Here is a 19,334-nt window from a genome sequence, read left to right on the forward strand (position 1 = left end):
AATAGTTTCTTTAAACACATACATAACACACACAGAATATGCAAATTAAACTTAACGTTCAGAGTAGCAAAATCCTTGTTTACCATTTTAGTATCTTTATTGTGACTATATTGCCACCCCTAACAATATAGAGTGTGTTACCCAGGAATAAGGGCTTCCCAGGTAGCACAGTGGTAAAGAATCTGTCTACCAGTGCAGGAGATGCAGGAGACCTCAGTTCAATCCCTGGGTCGGGAAGATCCCCTTGAGTAGGAAATGGGAACCCACTCCAGTTTTCTTGCCTAGAAAATTCCATGGACAGAGGAGCCTAGCAGGCTACAGTCCATGAGGTCACAAAAGAGTCAGACACAACTGAGCTTGCATGCACATCATCATTACATACCAAAGAACAGAGGGGAAAATGGATATTAAATAGGAAACTAGAGGTCTTTACTAAAAATTAGATTTGTTTGTTAGAAAGATAATTCTCAATACAACATGGAAGCTGAATTGAAGTAGAGATATATTAAAGTAGACTAATAGTAGACTCAGTATTTGTGGCAAGAAGTGTTAGTCACGTGACTATTAGATATAGAGTACAGATTGAAGATAGAGCCTAAAAATAAGGCCTAAATGCACACTACCATTTATTATAGGTAGGAAAAAAAAAACTGAAAATGGATTTTGAGCAGTAGTTATCAGGAAAGCAGGATGGGAAATAAAAGCAAATAAAGAAAATTGTATAAGAGGCAAAAGAAAAGGTAGTTTTTCTTAAGAAAGAGGATGTACTTGGTTGTGATAAATGCCTCAGAGTACTCACCCCTCCTGGGTATCATTCACCCAGAAAGAGTGCTGACTACCCAAGGGCCTAGGTACAGAGAGTCAGAAGTGTTAATAAAAGCAAACAGCATGTACATTCATTCAATGGAATATTATGCAGCTATTGAAAGGAGAAGAAACAATTTACAGACTGATATGGAATGATGTCCAGCAGACGTAGATTTACCATGAAGTCAGTAAGGTTCAAGTTTCAGGAGCTCTCGCTGTCATGGTCCCTACATCTAATTTTGTATTAGTAATTTTGCATTATTTTTTCTTAATTGGGCCCCCAAATTATACTTTCATAAAACCTGGATCTATCCCTGATTTCCAGGATTTGTTGTTGTTTGGTCATTGTGTCCAACTCTTTGCATCCCCATGGACTGCAGCACACCAGGCTTCCCTGTCCTCCACTATCTCCCTGAGTTTGCTCGAACTCATGTCCATTGAGTCAGTGATGCCATCCAATCATCTCATCCTCTGTTTCCCCCTTCTTCTCTTGCCCTCAGTCTTTCCCATCATCAGGGATCTTTTCCAGTGAATCGGCTTTTCACATCAGGTGGCCACACTATTGGGGCTTCAGCAGCAATCCTTCCAATGAATATTCAGGGTTTATTTCCTTTAGGATTGACTGGTTTGATCTCCTTGCAGTCCAAGGGACTCTCAAGAGTCTTCTCCAGCACCACAGTTCAAAAGCATCAATTCTTCGGCACCCAGCCTTCTTTATGGTCCAGCTTTCACATCTATACGTGACCATTGAAAAACCATGGCTTTGACTAGATGGACCTTTGTTGGCAAAATGATGTCTCTGCTTTTTAATAGAGTTTCCAGGATATATTTATTATTAAGTATAAAAACAAGGTTCAGATAAGTATGCTCAATATTCTGACTTCTTTGTAAGAAAAGAAGGAAATTAGAATGTATGTTAAGGGAGGAGATCAAGATGGTGGCATAGGAGGATATGGAACTCACCTCCCCAACAAACACATCAAAAATATATCTACATATGGAAAAGTTCTTGCTGAAAACTAACTGGAAACTGACAGAAAGACTCCTGTACAACCAAGGCTGAAAAAAAAGATCTTCATAGAATAAGATAGGGAGATAAGAGAAGCAGTCAGTTGAGGCCCTGTGTCCGGAGGGATACCCAAAGGAAACGGGAGATTATACAGGCAGAAATCCTCTCTGGGGAGTGAACGGCTCAAGCCACATGTTAGACCCCCAGTCCTGGTACCCAGCACAAGGGAGATGAGCCCCTAGGCTGATTGGAGGACTGGTGGGACTAACAGGAGGGCTGCAAGAAGCCTGGACTCCACTTGGGAGGCGTGCACACAGACTTATTCCCAAAAGAGGGCAGAGAAGGCAGATTGAAACTGCACAGTTGACTGGCTGGTCTCCTGAAACTGCTTGGGAGTACGCCCAGCCTGAGCTCCACACTGGAGTGAGGGTTGCCCCAGCCAAGGAAGAACTCAGCCAGGAGACACAGACGTAGCTCGGAACCAAAGTGGCATCCTTTGGGCGAGGACAGCCATTATGGGCACTTGCACAGGCAGCACATCAGAAGCAGCCTAAACTCTCTGTGGGCAAACTGTTGCACCCTGCACCTGGTCACACACTAGGAGGGCCACCAGTCTGGCCCTCAGGGGCCAGAGTGCTGATGTTGGGAGAGAGAAAAGCTCACACCTGAGCTAGCTCAGACCTGCTCCTCAGAGCTTCTATTCCAGGAGCTTGGGACCCAACCCTGGTAGGGTGGTGGTACTCCCTGATGACAGACGAAGGCCTAGCTCACTCTTGGCTCTGGCCCTAGCCTCTCCTCCCCAGCCCCAATCCTTCCAAAGTGATATGTATGGAAGCATGCCCTGTGTGATATGAGAGCACAACTTGAGAAAAGATGTGACCTGCGTTCATGTCAAATTCAGCTCTCCCACCAAAACTATTGGACACAGGCTGTATAGGGCTGCTCCCACAAAAGAACACCCCTTCAAACAGAATTGGTAACTGTTTCACCTAATTTCATAGAGATGGAGACTGTTAAGCAAATTCAGAAAACAGAGGAACTGATCTCATTTGAAAGAGCAAGAGAAAAGAAAAAAATGAAACAGAAATAGTTTACCAGAGGATTCAAAGCAAAATGATAATGCTTACTGAATTAAGGAAAATATATATAATGGAATGTTCAGTTCAGTCGCTCAGTCCTTTCCGAACTCTGCAGCATGCCAGGCCTCCCTGTCCATCACCAACTCCCAGAGTTTACTCAAACTCATGTCCATTGAGTCAGTGATACCATCCAACCATCTCATCCTCTGTCATCCCCTTCCACCTGCAATCTTTCCCAGGATCAGGGTCTTTTCAAATGAGTCAGCTCTTCACATCAGGTGGCCACAGTATTGGGAGTTTCATCTTCAACATCAGTCCTTCCAATGAACACCCAGAACTGATCTCCTTTAGGATGGACTGGTTGGATCTCATTGCAGTCCAAGGGACTCTCAAAAGTCTTCTCCAGCACTACAGCTTAAAAGCATCAATTCTTTGACGCTCAGCCTTCTTTGTGGTCCAACTCTCATATCCATACATCAATATTGGAAAAACCATATCTTTGACTACGTGGACCTTTTGTTGGCAAAGTAATGTCTCTGCTTTTTAATATGCTATCTAGGTTGGTCATAACTTTTCTTCCAAGGACCAAGCATCTTTTAATTTCATGGATGCAGTCACCATCTGCAGTGATTTTGGAGCCCAAAAAAATAAAGTCAGCCACTGTTTCTATTGTTTCCCCATCTATTTGCCATGAAATGATGGAACCAGATGCCATGATCTTAGTGTTCAGAATGTTGAATTTTAAGCCAACTTTTTCACTCCCCTCTTTCACTTTCATCAAGAGGCTTTTTAGTTCTTCTTTGCTTTCTGCCATAAGGGTGATGTCATCTGCATATCTGAAATTATTGACATTTCTCTCGACAATCTTGATTCCAGCTTGTGCTTCCTCCAGCCCAGCATTTCTCATGATGTACTCTGCATATAAGTTAAATATGCAGAGTGACAATATACAGTCTTGACATACTCCTTTCCCGGTTTGGAACAAGTCTGTTGTTCCATGTCCAGTTCTAACTGTTGTTTTCTGACCTCCATACAGATTTCTCAAGAGGCAGATCAAGTGGTCTGGTATTCTGATCTCTTGAAAAATTTTTCACAGTTTGTTGTGATCCACACAGTCAAAGACTTTGCCATAGTCAATAAATCAGAAGTAGATGTTTTTTCTGGGATGCTCTTGCTTTTTCAGTGATCCAACGGATATTGGTAATTTGATCTCTTGTTCCTCTGCCGTTTCTAAATCCAGCTTGAACATCTGGAATTTCACGGTTCACATACTGTTGAAGCCTGGCTTGGAGAATTTTGAGCATTACTTTACTAGCATGTGAGATGAATGCAATTGTGCAGTAGTTTGAGCATTCTTTGGCATTGCCTTTCTTTGGGATTGGAATGAAAATGACCTTTTCCAGTCCTGTGGCCACTGCTGCTTTTTCCATATTTGCTGAGGTGTTGAGTGCAGCACTTTCACAGCGTCATCTTTTAGAATTTGAAATAGCTCAACTGGAATTCCATCACCTCCACTAGCTTTGTTCATAGTGATGCTTCCTAAGACCCACTTGACTTTGCATTCCAGGATGTCTGGCTCTAGGTGAGTGATCACACCACTGTGATTATCTGGGTCTTGAAGATCTTTTTTGTACAGTTCTTCTGTGTATTCTTGTCACCTCTTCTTACTGTCTTCTGCTTCTGTTAGGTCCCTACCATTTCTGTCCTTTATTGAGCCCATCTTTGCATGAAATGTTCCCTTGGTATCTCTAATTTTCTTGAAGATATCTCTAGTCTTTCCCATTCTATTGTTTTCCTCTATTTCTTTGCACTGATCTCTGAGTGCATTTGCACTGATCACTGAAGGCTTTCTTTTTTCTCCTTGCTATTCTCTGGAACTCTGCATTCAAATGCAGTATTCAAATGGGTATATCTTCCCTTTTCTCCTTTGCCTTTTACATTTCTTCTTTTCTTAGCTATTTGTAAGGCCTCCTCAGACAGCCATTTTGCCTTTTTGCATTTCTTTTTCTTGGGGATGGTCTTGATCCCCTGCCTCCTGTACAATGTCATGAACCTCTGTCCATAGTTCTTCAGGAGCTCTGTCTATCAGATCTAATCTCTTGAATCTATTTGTCACTTCCACTGTATAATTGTGTTTGCTATGACCAGTGCCTTCTCTTGACAAAACTTTGTTAGCCTTTGCCCTGCTTCATTGTGTACTCCAAGGCCAGATTTGCCTGTTACTCCAGGTATTTCTTGACTTCCTACTTTTGCATTCCAGTCCCCTATAATAAAAAGGACATCTTTTTTGGGTGTTATTAGTTCTAGAAGGTCTTCACAGACCCACTCAACTTCAGCTTCTTCACCTTTACTGTTTGGGGCGTAGACTTGGATTACTGTAATATTGAATGGTTTGCCTTGGAAACAAACAGAGATCATTCTGTTGTTTTTGAGACTGCACCCAAGTACTGCATTTTAGACTCTTTTGTTGCCTATGATGGCTACTCCGTTTCTTCTAAGGAATTCTTGCCCACTGTAATAGATATAATGGTCATTTGAGTTAAATTCACCCATTCCAGTCCATTTTAGTTTGCTGATTCCTAAAATATCAATGTTCACTGTTGCCATCTCCTGTTTGGCCACTTCCAATTTGCCTTGATTCATGGACCTAATATTCCAGGTTCCCATGCAGTATTGCTCTTTACGGCATTGGACTTTTACTTCCATCACCAGTCACATCCACAACTGTGTGTTGTTTTTACTTTGGCTCTGTCTCTTCATTCTTTCTGTAGTTATTTCTCCAGTGATCTCCAGTAGCATGTTTGGCACCCTCCGACCTAGGGAGTTCATCTTTCACTGTCCAATCTTTTTACCTTTTCATACCATTCATGGGGTATTGAACAGTAATGGAATATTACTCAGCCATAAAAAGAATGAAATTCAACCATTTGCAGCAATGTGAATGGACTTAGTATTATGCTTATTAAAATGTCAAAGACAAACTTACATTTAAAAATAAATATGTTATCACTCTATGAAAATCTTAAAAAAATAAATGAATGTACGTTTTAAAAAAACAAACAAGACTTCCCTGGTGGTGCAGTATTTAGCAATCTGTCTGTCAGTGCAAGGGACACGGGTCCAGTCTCTAGTCTGGGAAAATTCCACATGCCACAGAGCAACTAGGCCCACACGCCACAACTACTGAGCCCGCACTCTGGAGCCTGTGCTCTGCAACAGGAGAAGCCACTGCCATAAGCCTGCGCACTGCAGCCAAGAGTAGTTCCCGCTCACCCCTGCTAAAGAAAGCCTGCACAAAGCAACGAAGATCCAGCAACAGCCCAAATAAATAAATAAAATTAAAAAAACTTTCGAGATATAGAGAACAAACTAGTGATTACCCTAGGAGAGTGAAAAAGGAGGGACAAATAGGGGTTAAAATACACAAACTACTATTAATATGAATAAAATAGATAAGCAACAGGGATATATTGTACCTCACAGGGAAACATAGCCATTATTTTTAACAACTTTAAAAAGAATATAATCTATAAAAATATAGAATATCTGGTTGTGCACCTGAAACTAAGCTAGGATTATAAATTAACTATACTTCAACTTTTAAAAATAGAATATATATTTATGTATGTTTATATCTGCATAAACAGTGAAAGAATACACAAATACCAGTTAGAGCAAAACTTCCAAATTTGTATTATATTTTTTTTATTTCTAAATATAACTATGTTACCTGTATAAAATATCAAAATTTTAAGGAAGTTTACTGTCATGAATGAAGAACAACAAAGCTGTGATAAATACCTGTTTACTTGTCTATTCATTTAGTTTATTCTCAAATATTAGAGTTATACCAAGAGTTCACCCAATATGCATGATAGCTAATGCTTCCCCTTGCTATGAAAAAGGTATGGGTTGGGGGTTTTAATGAGTTCAGAAAATTGTCAGAGTCAGAGAATTGTTGGAGTTACACTATCAGGGCAAAAGAACTAGAAAGAGGAGACTAGTAGTTTAAATGAAATAATAAAGCCCTAATACACAATTAATACTCAAAAAACATAGACTTGAATATTCATCATTAAGTATGAGGTACTGACTAGGAGATCATTAGATAATAGCAACAATAAACAGCAATGAGTGTTTGTCAATGACCCAAGTTAGTTTTAAAAGTAGTTTTTAATTCTCTTTGATAGTAAGTAGTGTTAATTAAAGCAAATCTCAAGCTATAATCTAGCTCAACTAAACATTATTTTTAACAAATCACACACGAAACAATCGGTGTAACTTGTTCACTAAGTTCAATAAAGCCCCAGCTCTTATCTTAGGTGCTCTGACTACACTTTATGTGAAGATCCATTCAGACTTACACAGTCACATTTTAGAGACAAAAGTATGTACCTTCTGGCAGTGTACAATCAGGGATGTTCCTGTTTAACAGCTGGAGCCAAGACTAATTAGAGGTCAAACCTCAATGCCATCTGTAAAGGTATAGGGTATAGACTCCCTAGATTCTCATTCTCTGTTCATGCAAGGGTAGGGAGTGATTAAAATATTTTAGGAAAGTCCACCTGTCTTGAATATCTTTAATTTCAACAAAGAAAGTTCATTTTTAACATTCATCAGGCTATGTGGCTAGCCATTAGTTTTACCAATAAACAACAATTTGGGACATTGCTTATGCTCATTAGAAAAACAATCAAAATCTAAAGCTTGATAGTTTTGGCCTCAAGAGAATTGGTCCTTTGTGGTTAGAATATCCAGCAAACCATCTCATAACTAGCATTTTTCACTAGTATTTTATGCAATCACCCCTTGACTCTAGAGTTCGAGTTTGAACTAACCCATTCATCATAATATACTGATTTTGCTTAAAAATTTTAAGGTGAATAACAAACATCAGAATCATGATGATATGGGTTTTTTAAAGGAGAAAAGAGGAAAAAATAGTTTGGTAGCATCAATTTGGAGAGCTATAAAGTCAGCTCTCTTATCTCCAGGCCCTCAGTTATTTGTAGTTACTTGTATCTCCCCCTAAGAGGGCTGCAGGAAAGCAATATCCTTTAAATAGAAGGTTTGTTTCAAGTTGAACAAGAAGGTGTGTACCAAAGTGCACAGTGGAACTTCTTGGGAAAGTGGATACTTATGGGAGCTAAGGTTGGATTAGAGGCTGTGCAGAGTGATATGTGGATGAGTGTCCATGTAATGTGTGACCCTGAACAAGTTACTAGGTTATGTTTCAGTTTCCTCAGTTGCTAATGGAGATTGGGGCTTCTCTGGTGGCTCAGTCAGTAAAGAATCTGCCTGAAAGGCAGGAGACCCAGGTTAACTCTCTGGGTTGGACAGATCTCTTAGAGAAGAATGTGGCAACTCACTCCAGTATTCTTGCCTGGAGAATCCCATGGATGGAGGAGCCTGGCATGCTTCAGTCCATTGGGTTCCAAAGAGTTGGACACGACTTTGTGATTAACACTTTCTTTCAAAGCCCTTAGTGAGAATAAAGTAATTAATACTTACACAGTGCTCAAAAATAATGTCTTTAACAGTAAATGCTCAATAAATGTTAACTGCTATTTTTATATCTCCCCCTTTTCTTCATAAGGTTATTTGTAAGTTTTGTCAGAAATTTATGGAATTATAACGTTAGATATAATGGGGTTTGCATGCCAGATCAAAGAGCCTGGACATTTCTCAGATTTCATTTTTCCGAATAAGTAGTCTTAAAATTGGTGATGAGAATTTTGAGATAACTATTTCTTATTGGGAAGTGGATGTTTAAATTTAAAATATACTGTTCAAGCTTTGCACGATGGCAGTATCGTAGCCAATGAGGTTTACCTGAGGCGCGATTATTGCTAATTGAAAATATATTGTTCAAAATAAATTTGTCACAAAAGTTTTAAGATAGTATTTTATCATTGACCAACTAAATTATGTATAAAGAGATTGTTGAAGTGATTCAGTACTATATGATCTTTATTATTTCCTTAGTTCTTCAAAGACCAGTTCTTCCATTAGAAGATGCCCTCAAACAAATTCAGGAATCCAACCTAAAATCAGAAGTAAACCTTCCCTCTTCCCACAGACCAATAGTAAACTGGAGGTAAGTAACTTATGATTATCATGTATAGTTACTAATATATGGTAATTAAATAGCTCTCTAGTTGCTGAGTTTACAGGCCTTTTTGTCAATTACTCCTCACCTCTATTTTATAGTATACTATTTTATTTTCACACATTGAATTGAGGTAGAGTGTAATACAGATTGCTTCAAGAGTAAGTAAAAATTTTAATTTCTTGTCTTTAGTTTTACAGTGTTGCTTATGTTGAGTAATTTTCTATGGGAACTATCATAAAAACCATTTCAAAGTATTGATACTGGTTTTACTGAGAGGAAAAAAAAAGTTGAATAACAGTGATATAAATTTAGATAAAAGGAGTAACTTTATGGTAGAACTTTATGGGTTTTTCCTCACTGAAAATCTTTCCTGGATGGATATCTTTCAAAAAAAACTGCTACAGTGCCTCCTGGTTCCTCTCTAGGTTAGTTTTAATGAATCATCTTGATTCAGTAGGATGGACCAACCAACTAGAGAGTACCCTCTGACATCCTGTATTTTCCATTTATTTACTATAAATGTTTCTTGAACCTACTATGTACACAGTAGTAGATCAGCCATTGTGAAGGGGATATGGAGAAATATAATATTCAAAAATATAATTCCAAAGTATAATCTAGGAGAAAGTGAAATAATGTTTTAAAAATTATAGAACAGTATCAAATAAGTAATAATAATAATATTTAATGTTTACTTATATAAAGATATATATACATAATTCATATGTGAAGTATGTTAATATTTTACCTATTTATAATGTATATATTAAAGTATTTCCATTTTTAGAATACCTGTGGCAAACTGTTCCCTTAATGAGATCTAAGAACAATTAAATTCATTCTCTCAAGTCTTTATTATAGTTCAAGAAAGACCTCATGGAATAGAAGAATCTTCAGCAAAACTTTGAAGAAAATAGGAGTTAATCATGAAACAAGTGGGTAGATGGTATTCCAGACAGAGGGATGAGAATGTGGAAAGGTCAAGAGTAGTAGAAGGAATGATATGTTCCAGGAGTTAGAGCGTGGCTGAATATCAGAATGCAAAATAGCAGTAGCTTCATTAGGTATGAGATTGGAGAAGTAAATACACCTGTATGCTAAGGCATATAAGCTTTATCCTGAGAGTTTAAGAGGCATCAGTGAAGGATTTAAGCAGATGGGTAGTAAGAGTCACTTTTCCTGTTTAGCAACATTTCCTTCTACTCTGTGGTGAACAAGTGTGGATAGCTGATTGAAAGAGGACAGCACAGACTATTGCAGTGTCTGTGACTGAAAATACTTAGGTCTGGGGCTCAAGAGAAAGGTCTAGACTTAGACATTAGAAGCCAAAACAATGGATGGGGTCAGCAGTGGAGGTTATGTACTATGGCAGCAGAACTAGGATAGAGCACAACAGAAGAGCAATATATAGGAAAGTGAAAAAAGAGAAGCCTACAGATAGAAACAATAGTTGCTAGAGACCATATATAGGGAGAAGATGGAACTAAGCAAGTATAGACTTCCATGGGGAAAAATTACTTACGGAAATCAAATGGCTTCTAGTAATTAATGGTAATCATTAATATAAAAAGTTTTACCAGCTGGGACACTGGCAGAAAACATGTAGTATTTAAAAGGGGTAACTGAAAAGAGGTTAGTAAAGAGACTGGGATGCCAACAGAGGATGATGAAGCCACCCCAAAACTGACAGCAAACTCAGTATTATCACCACAAACCTAAACTGTAAAGAGCTGTAGCTATACAAGAGGGCTACTAGGTAGAGGACCATTGCCACTGCTAAACCAAGTCAAGCGGAGAGGAAGCCCGAGAAGTGATTATCAAAAACCACTTTGTTCTGTCACATTCCCATCTCTCGCTAGTACCTTTCATTGTTCAAAACAGCCATAAATCAAAAGGCAGGGTATCATTCAGTCTCTGCCTAGCTGAGATAAGTGTGGAAAATGAATCTTGAGTGGCAGAGAAAATATCCAACTTAGAGGGAATATGCCCCATATAATTCAAAACAGAAAAGTCACTTTGGCAGCTTTTGTCAAAGAAATTTCAGTGGAGGGATGGAGACAGAAAAGAGATTGCAATGAGTTGAAAGGAAACTGCAGAGCAAGAAAGAAAAAATACCAACTGCAGCTTGTCTGTGAAAGGAAAAAAGTGGTAGAACAGTACACAAGGGGGTTGGAGGGCCAAAATATGGCCTTTTCCTTTATGATGGAAGAAATATTATCCTGTTAAATATGGATGTCAAACTAATGAGTAACAGAAATGCAGTCTAGAAAGGTAGAGGATAAAAATGTGAAGTCTTAAGTACCTATTATGTGCTGTACATTGATTAGCAAGAGTTATAATATGAATGAAATATGGACCTCCACCCAGGAAGTGTTTGCAGTTATATTATATACTGTGTAATGGTAATTACACTGTAAGACTCAAACAATACTGTGAAATGTGGGCAGTTACAGAAATAGTAGCAAAGTGGTAAAGGGCTTTCCTGGCGACTCAGTCACTAAAGACTCCACCTTCAGTACAGGAGACATGAGTTTGATGGTTGGGTCAGAAAGATCCCCAGGAGGAGGGAATGGCTACCCACTCTAGTATTCTTTCCTGGAGGATCCCATGGACAGGGGAGCCTGGCAGGCTACTGTTCATGTGGTCGCAAAGAGTTGGATACAACTGAGTGACTAAGCATACACACACAAGTGATGAAGTACAAAATTTAAAGTTGGAGAGGAGACTTAAAAGATGAGTACAAATTGTCTACTAAAGAAGCACAGGTTGATTTCTGGCATGTTCAGGCCTACAGTGTTGAAAAAGGCAAAGACACCTGAGGAAATACAATTTGTTCAGAGTAACAAGACTGTAATATATGTTGCTGGTACAATGAGAGATTATCTAGATATGTAGATTGAGGTCAGATGTGAATGCTTGTATTTGAGCTAGAAGCTAGAAGGTTTTTATTTCACCCTATAACTAGTAGAAAGCCAATGGAGGTTTTTAAACAGAGTGACATAGTCCTCTTTATATTGGAAGATAATTGATATGAATGTTGGAGAATGAAAAGAATGGACAGAAACTGGAAGTAAGGAGACTAGAAAAACTTGATGGGCTAATGCAAGTGACAGATCATTACTACCTAAACTAAAATAGTACTATTTTGTATAGTGAGAAAAGGAGGGACCTCCCTGCTCATCCAGTGGTTAAGACTTCGTCTTCCAGAGGGTGCAGGTTTGATCCTTGGTTGGGGAGCTAAGATTCCACATGCCTCATGGCCAAAAAAGACAGAACAGAAGCAGTATTGTAACAAATTCAATAAAAACTTCTAAAAAAAGAAAAAGACAGATCTAATAAAGAATAAAAATATTTTGAGATTAGAAGGAAAAAATAAGAGAATTTAAAAAATGGAAATGCCCTTTATGGCAGAGAAGAGACATAAATGTCTAGGAATGCTGATTAATCAGAAGTGTAAGAAGTGGAGTATAAAAAATGGGAGCCGAAGAGGACCTGAGCTTACCTCCCATAACAAACAATTCAAAAATACATCCACATGTGGAAAAATTCATGGAAAGCTAACTGGAAACTTACAGAAGGACCCTTATATAACCAGAGTTGTAGGAAAGATACACATGTAATCAGGCAGGATAGGAAGAAAAGCATCAGGTAAGGAGTCTGTGCCTCTGGGAGAGGACTGAAAGGAAAAGGGAGATCATGCAGGCAGACACCCTGAGAAGTGAGTGAGTCCAACTCTAGACTGGGCATCCCCATCCTGGAGTCCTGCACATAGAAGACAAGCCCCATCTGGCTGCTTGGAGAACCACTGGAAAGGCTAGTGAAGCCTAGACTCCACTCATGAGGAGAGTGCAAGTGTTAGCTTGCCACCAGACAGGGCAGAGAGAGGTGTACCCTAGTAGCTGCCGCCATGTCACATACCCCAGTCTGAGCCACGTAAATGTCACCCTGCTCACTTCAAGCCACAATGGCCCTGGATCTCAGGTATTCAGGACCTGGGAAAACAGTCAATCTAAGGATCCAAAGGTGTCCTGTGGGTCAGGGATATAGTCTATAGAGCAGTGTCCATTTCTGGTGCTTACTCAAATAGCCCCCAAGAACTAGCCCAGACTTTGATGGCAGTGCAGGTGCTTCAATTCCCACAACCACCATGCCATGTTCAAGCCTAGTGCAGGGAGAAGGAAGAATACACACCTAAAGGAAGCAGAACAAGCTTGAGCCCAAATTTGAGGGCTTTTGCTCCCACAACTTAGGAGCAGATCTCACCCCTGACAGGTCAGTGATGGCCACTGAACATAGAAGAAGTACTGTCCCACACCTTGCACAGGCTCTAACTCCTCCACCAGCCGTACTGCCTTTCCAGTGTGGTAGAGGCCAGCATACCATGAGGAAAGACATGACTTGCATGCACATCTAATCCAGTCCTCCCTCCAAATACATTGGGCACACACAGTCTGCATAGGGACACACCCATATAAGAACACCCCTTCAAGACTGTAATAGGTAACTCTTTCACCTAAAATCAGAGACATAGAAAGTTAAGTAAATTAAAAGGGCAGAGGAACCTGCAACCTCAGATAGTCTACCCAGTGAGATTATCATTTAGAATAGAAGATGAGATAAAGAACTCCTCAGACAAGCAAAAACTAAAAGAATTCAGCAATAATAAACCTACCCTAAAAGAAATGTTGAAGGGTCTTCTCAAAATGAAAAAGAAGAGTCTATAGGAAAGGGAAAACCCCAATAGGAAAGATATATATAGTGGGGATTGAAGATCACTTAAATAAACCAGTACATAAATTAAAAGACAAAAGTTGTAAAGAAACTATAACTACAATAAATAGTTATGGGATAAACATGAAGATGTAAAAAATTACATCAGAAACACAAAATGTGGGGGAGAGTAGTAAAGAATGTAGATCAGAATGTGTTTGAACTTAAATGACTATGAGTTTAAAGCAAGTAGACATAATTATGGTTTACCATGGTTTCACAAATAGATAGAAAACAAACAAAAAGCATGGAACTCAAGCATACTACAAAAGAAAATCATCAAACCAGAAAAAGAGAGAGACAAAAAGAGAGAAAAATGACAAAGCAACTGGAAAACAAGTAATAAATTGGTAATAAGTATATACCTATTAATAAATTACTTTACATATCAATGGATTAATGCTTCAATCAAAAGACACAGATAGCTAATTGAATTTTTAAAAAGATCCTTTGATGTGCTGCCTGCAAGAGATTTACTTAAGGCAAAAGATACAAACTGAAAGTGAGGATACAGAAAAGGATATTTTTTGCAAATGGAGATGACAACAAAACAAAGGCTTAGTGAAAGACAAAAAGAGTACTATATAATGATAAAAAGAGATCAGTACAAGAAGAGGATATATATACTCTTTGACATATACATACCCAATACAGTAGTACCTAACTGTATAAACAATAACAAACATAAAAGGGGAAACTGACAATAGTGCAATAATTACAGGAAACTTTAACACCCCACTGATATCAATGAACAGATCATCCAGAAAGAAAGTCAATAAGGCAATTGTGGTAAAGTAATTCTTTGCCACCCCATGAACTGCAGCATGCCAGGCTTTCCTGTCCTTCACGATCTCCTGGAGTTTGCGCAAATTCATGTCCATTGAGTCAGTGATACTATCTAACCATTTCATCCTCTGCCACCCTCTTCTTTTGCCTTCTTCTTTCCCAGCATCATGGTCTTTTCCAATGAGTCGGCTCTTTGCGTCAGGTGGTCAAAGTATTGGAGCTTCAGTGTCAGTCCTTCCAATGAATATTCCAAGTTGATTTCCTTTAAGATTGACTGGTTTGGTCTCTTTGCAGTCCACGGGGCTTCTCTGATGGCTTAGACTGTACAGAATCCACCTGCAATGCAGGAGATCCGGGTTTGATCCCTGGGTAAGGAAGATCTCCTGGTTAAGGGAATGGTTACCTACTCCACTATTCTTGCCTGGTGAATTCCACGGACAGGGGAGCCTGGTGGATAACAGTCCATCCAGTCGCAAAGAGTCAGACATGACTGAACAACTAACATATATCACATACTAGGTCTCAAAACAAGACTCAACAAATTTAAGAGGATAGAAATTATATCAAGCTTTTTCTTTTCCAACCTCAAGGGTATGAAACTAGAAATCAACTACAGAAAGAAAAACAGAAAAGAATAAACATGTGGAGACCACACAACATGCTACTAAAAAAAAAAAAAAGGGTAACGAATAAATCAAAGAGTAAATCAGAAAATACCTCAAAACAAATGAAATGGGAAGCAAAGCTTTCCAATTTATGTGATACAGCAAAAGCAGTTCTAAGAGGTTAGTTCATAGCAATACAGTCCTTCCTCAAGAAATAAGAAAAAATCTCAAACAACCTAACCTATCACCTAAAAGAATTAGAAAAAGAACAAACAAAGCCCAAAGTTAGCAGAAGGAAGGAAATAATGATATCACATACATGTGGAATCTGAAAAATAATAGAAATGAATCTATTGATGTATACAAAACAGAAACCAACTCACAGGCATAGAAAACAAATGTATGGTTAACAAAGGGGAAAGGAGGGATAAATTAGGAATATGGAATTAACAGATGCAAACCACTTATATATAAAATAAATAAGCAACAAAGATTTATTGCATAGCATAAGGAACTATAGTTAATATCTGTAATAATCTAAAATAGAAATAATCTGAAATATATATATATATAACTGAATCACTTTACTGTACACCTAATACAATACTGTAAATCAACTGAGCTTCAATTTTTTAAAAAGTCATTTCCTAGGAGAGAAAAAAAAACAGTAGAAAAAAATGAATGAAACCAAGAGCTAGTTTTTAAAAAAAAAAAAAAAAAAGAAAGAAAAACAGGCTCACCAAGAAGAAAAGAGAGAGGATCCAAATAAAATAAGAAAATAAAGAGGATAAATAACAACCAATACCACAGAGATACAAAAAAAAAATCATAAGAGAGTATTGTGAACAGTTTATATGCCAGTAGATTGGACAGCCTACAAGAAGTGGACAAATTTCTTGAAACATACAGCTGCCAAGACAGTCAAGAAGAAATAGACAGTTTGAACAGAAGACCATTCACTAGACGTGAAGTTAAGTTAAAAAAAAAAAAAATGCCCAGCAAACAAAATTCCAGAACAGGACAGCTTCACAGGGCAATTCTACTAAATGTATAAAGAATACCTGTCCCAATCAAACTATTCCATAAACTTAAAAGAGTTTATGAGAACACTCCCAAATTCATTCTGCAAGACAACACTTACCCTGATACCAAAACGAGGCAAAGATACTACACAAAAAAAGAAATTATAGGCCAATATTTTTGATGAATACAGATGCAAAAATCTTCAACAAAATATTAGCAAACCAAATCCAACAATACATAAAAAGAATCATACATAATGATCAAGTTAAATTTATTCCAGGGTCATAAGAATGCTTTGAGATACATAAATCAATTTGATACACCATATTAACAAAAGGAGAGATAAAAATTACATGATTGTCTCAATAGATACAGAGAAAACACTTGACAAAATTCAGTGTCTATTTATGATAAAAACCCTCATCAAAGTGTATATAGAGGGAACATATCTCAACATAATGAAGGCCATTTATGACAAATCCAATAGCCCACATCTTATTCAATTGTGAAAAATTTAAAAATTTTCCTTTAAAATCAAGATAAGACAAAAATGTCCACTTTCACTGCTTCTATTTAACATAGTGTTGGAATTCCTGTCTCTTAAATCAATGGAAATAAGAGCAAAAATAAACCAATATGATCTAATTAAATGCAAAAGCTTTTGCACCACAAAGGAAACCATCAACAGAAAGACAACCTACTTTTTAAAAATTGGAGAAAATATTTGTAAATGATATAACTGAAAAGGGGCTAATAGCCAAAATACATAAACAGCTCAGTTTAATACTTAGAAATCATATCCCAGTTTTCCAGATGACTGGATTAAAAGAAGATGTGTTATGTATATGGTAGAATATTACTCAGCCATAAAGGATAAAATTCTACCATTTGCAGCAACATAGATGGACCTAGAGAATAAAGTGCTTAGTGAAATAAGTCAAACAAAAGCAGGTATTGTATGATATCACTTATATGTGGAATCCAAAAATACATATAAATGTACATGCAAAACAGACATACAGATATAGAAACAAACTTGTGGTTGCCAGAGAGAGGGGGAAGGACAAATTAGGGATATGATATTAACAGATAGAAACTACTATATATAAAATAGATAAATGGGACTTCCCTGGTATTCCAGTGGTTAAGACTCCCTTAAACTGCAGGGGACGCAGGTCCCGTCCCTGGTGAGGGAACTAAGAAACTGCATGCTGTGTAATCAAAAAAATAATAACAAAATAAAATAGATAAGCAACAAGAATATACTGTATAGTATAGAAAATTATGCCCATTATCTTACAGTAACCTATAATTGAATATAACCTGCAAAAATACTGAATCAGGTACTATATACATGAATTTAACATAATACTGTAAATCATCAAAGAATAAAGAATAAGAATAATGTGATAAGTTTCATATAGAATAAAGTAACTCTTGATATAAAAATAATTGTAGTATGGAGAGGATAGTGCAAAAAAATCAAGAGATATTCCAGCAATGAGTTTAAAAGGACTTAAGTTAAAAGAGTGGTAGTGAAATACAAAAGAAAGACAGAAGAAAAAGATATTTCATAGAAAGACTAGATTATAACTTTGGTGTATGGTGGGATAAAGAAAATGAAAGAAGTATAAAAATCAAAAAAGGGTGAAATTTTAAATCTTGATCATTGAGGGAATTTCCTGACTTTAAAAATTATGAAGAATGTAATAAAAGTGTATAGGTTTAACAAGATATTATTAAACTTCATTTGAGCTTTATGAATTTAGAGAGTAAATATCTAAGTAGAAATGTATAAAAACAGTTTAACCTAAGATGAAGCAAGAGCTCAAGGCTATAGAAATAAATTTTAAGGTCTTGATTGTATATGTTATTGCTCGCTTTTTATGTGTAGTTATGCCTGCCACACCAAACTGTAATATTGTAGAGAACAATAGCTTATTCTTACTCAGGCAGATATTCCCTATGATGCTTAGTTCAGTGCTGTGCATGTTGGAAGTATTCAACAAATACTTTAAACAGAGAAACATCACTGGCATTATGAAAACTCAGAGGATATAAACATGATCTGAAGTTTAATAAATGAGGAAGATATTTATCAAAGACATTGAGAGGGAACTCCAGAAAGTTGGAACAAATAGTATGTGAAAAGGAATGAAGGTATAAAAGGACATGCTGTATTAAGAGAGCTGAAAGAGGTAGTTCATTTTGTTTGTTTTAATTTTTATTTTATATTGGAGCATAGTTGATTAACAGTGTTGTGTTAGTTTCAGGTATATTGCAAAGTGATTTAGTCATACATATATACATGTATCTATTTTTCAAATTCTTTACCCATTTAGGTTATTACAGAATATTGAGCAGTGTTCCCTGTGCTATACAGTACATCTGTTGTTTATCTATTTTAAATATAGCAGTGTGTACATGTCAATCCCAAACTCCCAATCTATCTCTTCCCTTCTGGTAACTATAAGTCTGTACAGTTATAAGTCTGTACTATTCTGACTAGTGTGTACACTGAGAAATTGTAGACAGATAGGTTGTTTAGAAGGGAAGCCATGAGTTGTCATGAAGAGCCTTGTTAAGGAATTTGTCCTAAAAGCAATGACTGAGCGATTTTAAGCAAGCATATAACATTTATATTTTAGGAATATTGCCAGAATGAGGGAGAATATAGTAAGACTACAGGTGAAAAAATCAGACAAAATGGTACTTTAGTTAATGAAAACAATGACTTATTAAGGCCTACTTAGTAGGTAGAATCAACATAATTTGGTAACTTCTTAAGAACCAAAAGGAATCAAGAATGGATTTGGTTAGTTAATGGATAGTGAAATGATTTATCAAAATAAGGACTGTTCAGAACAAAGGGGCTTAAGGGAGAGAGTAACTGGAAGAATAAGGATAAATTGTGAGTTTTAGACGCTTATGAACTATTTTGGAGTCAATTTCTCATTGGTAAGATGTCTGGGCCATGAATATAGGTATGATAGTTGTCAGTGAATGGATAAGTTAAAGCCATGGTTCAGTCCCTGGTGGCCCAGATGGTAAAGAATCTGCCTGCAATGCAGGATACCCAGGTTTGATCCATGGGTTGGGAAGGTCCCCTGGAGAAGGGAATGGCAACCCACTCCAGTATTCAT

General features: G+C 37.3%; 1 protein-coding gene and 1 pseudogene across 1 annotated transcript in view; both read left to right on the forward strand.

Moving 5' to 3' along the window:
* Window positions 1-19,334, forward strand: part of CEP126 (centrosomal protein 126) — a 99,859-nt gene that overhangs the window by 38,957 nt on the left and 41,568 nt on the right. Inside the window, exon 4 of the mRNA XM_065944169.1 lies at window positions 8,881-8,992. Within this exon, the coding sequence (XP_065800241.1) occupies window positions 8,881-8,992 (112 nt within the window). The remainder of the gene's footprint in view (window positions 1-8,880; window positions 8,993-19,334) is intronic.
* On the forward strand, window positions 8,688-8,805 carry LOC136176170 (U4 spliceosomal RNA; annotated as a pseudogene).

The sequence above is a fragment of the Muntiacus reevesi genome, chromosome 9 (genome assembly GCF_963930625.1).
Source record: "Muntiacus reevesi chromosome 9, mMunRee1.1, whole genome shotgun sequence".
Classification (NCBI taxonomy): domain Eukaryota; kingdom Metazoa; phylum Chordata; class Mammalia; order Artiodactyla; family Cervidae; genus Muntiacus; species Muntiacus reevesi.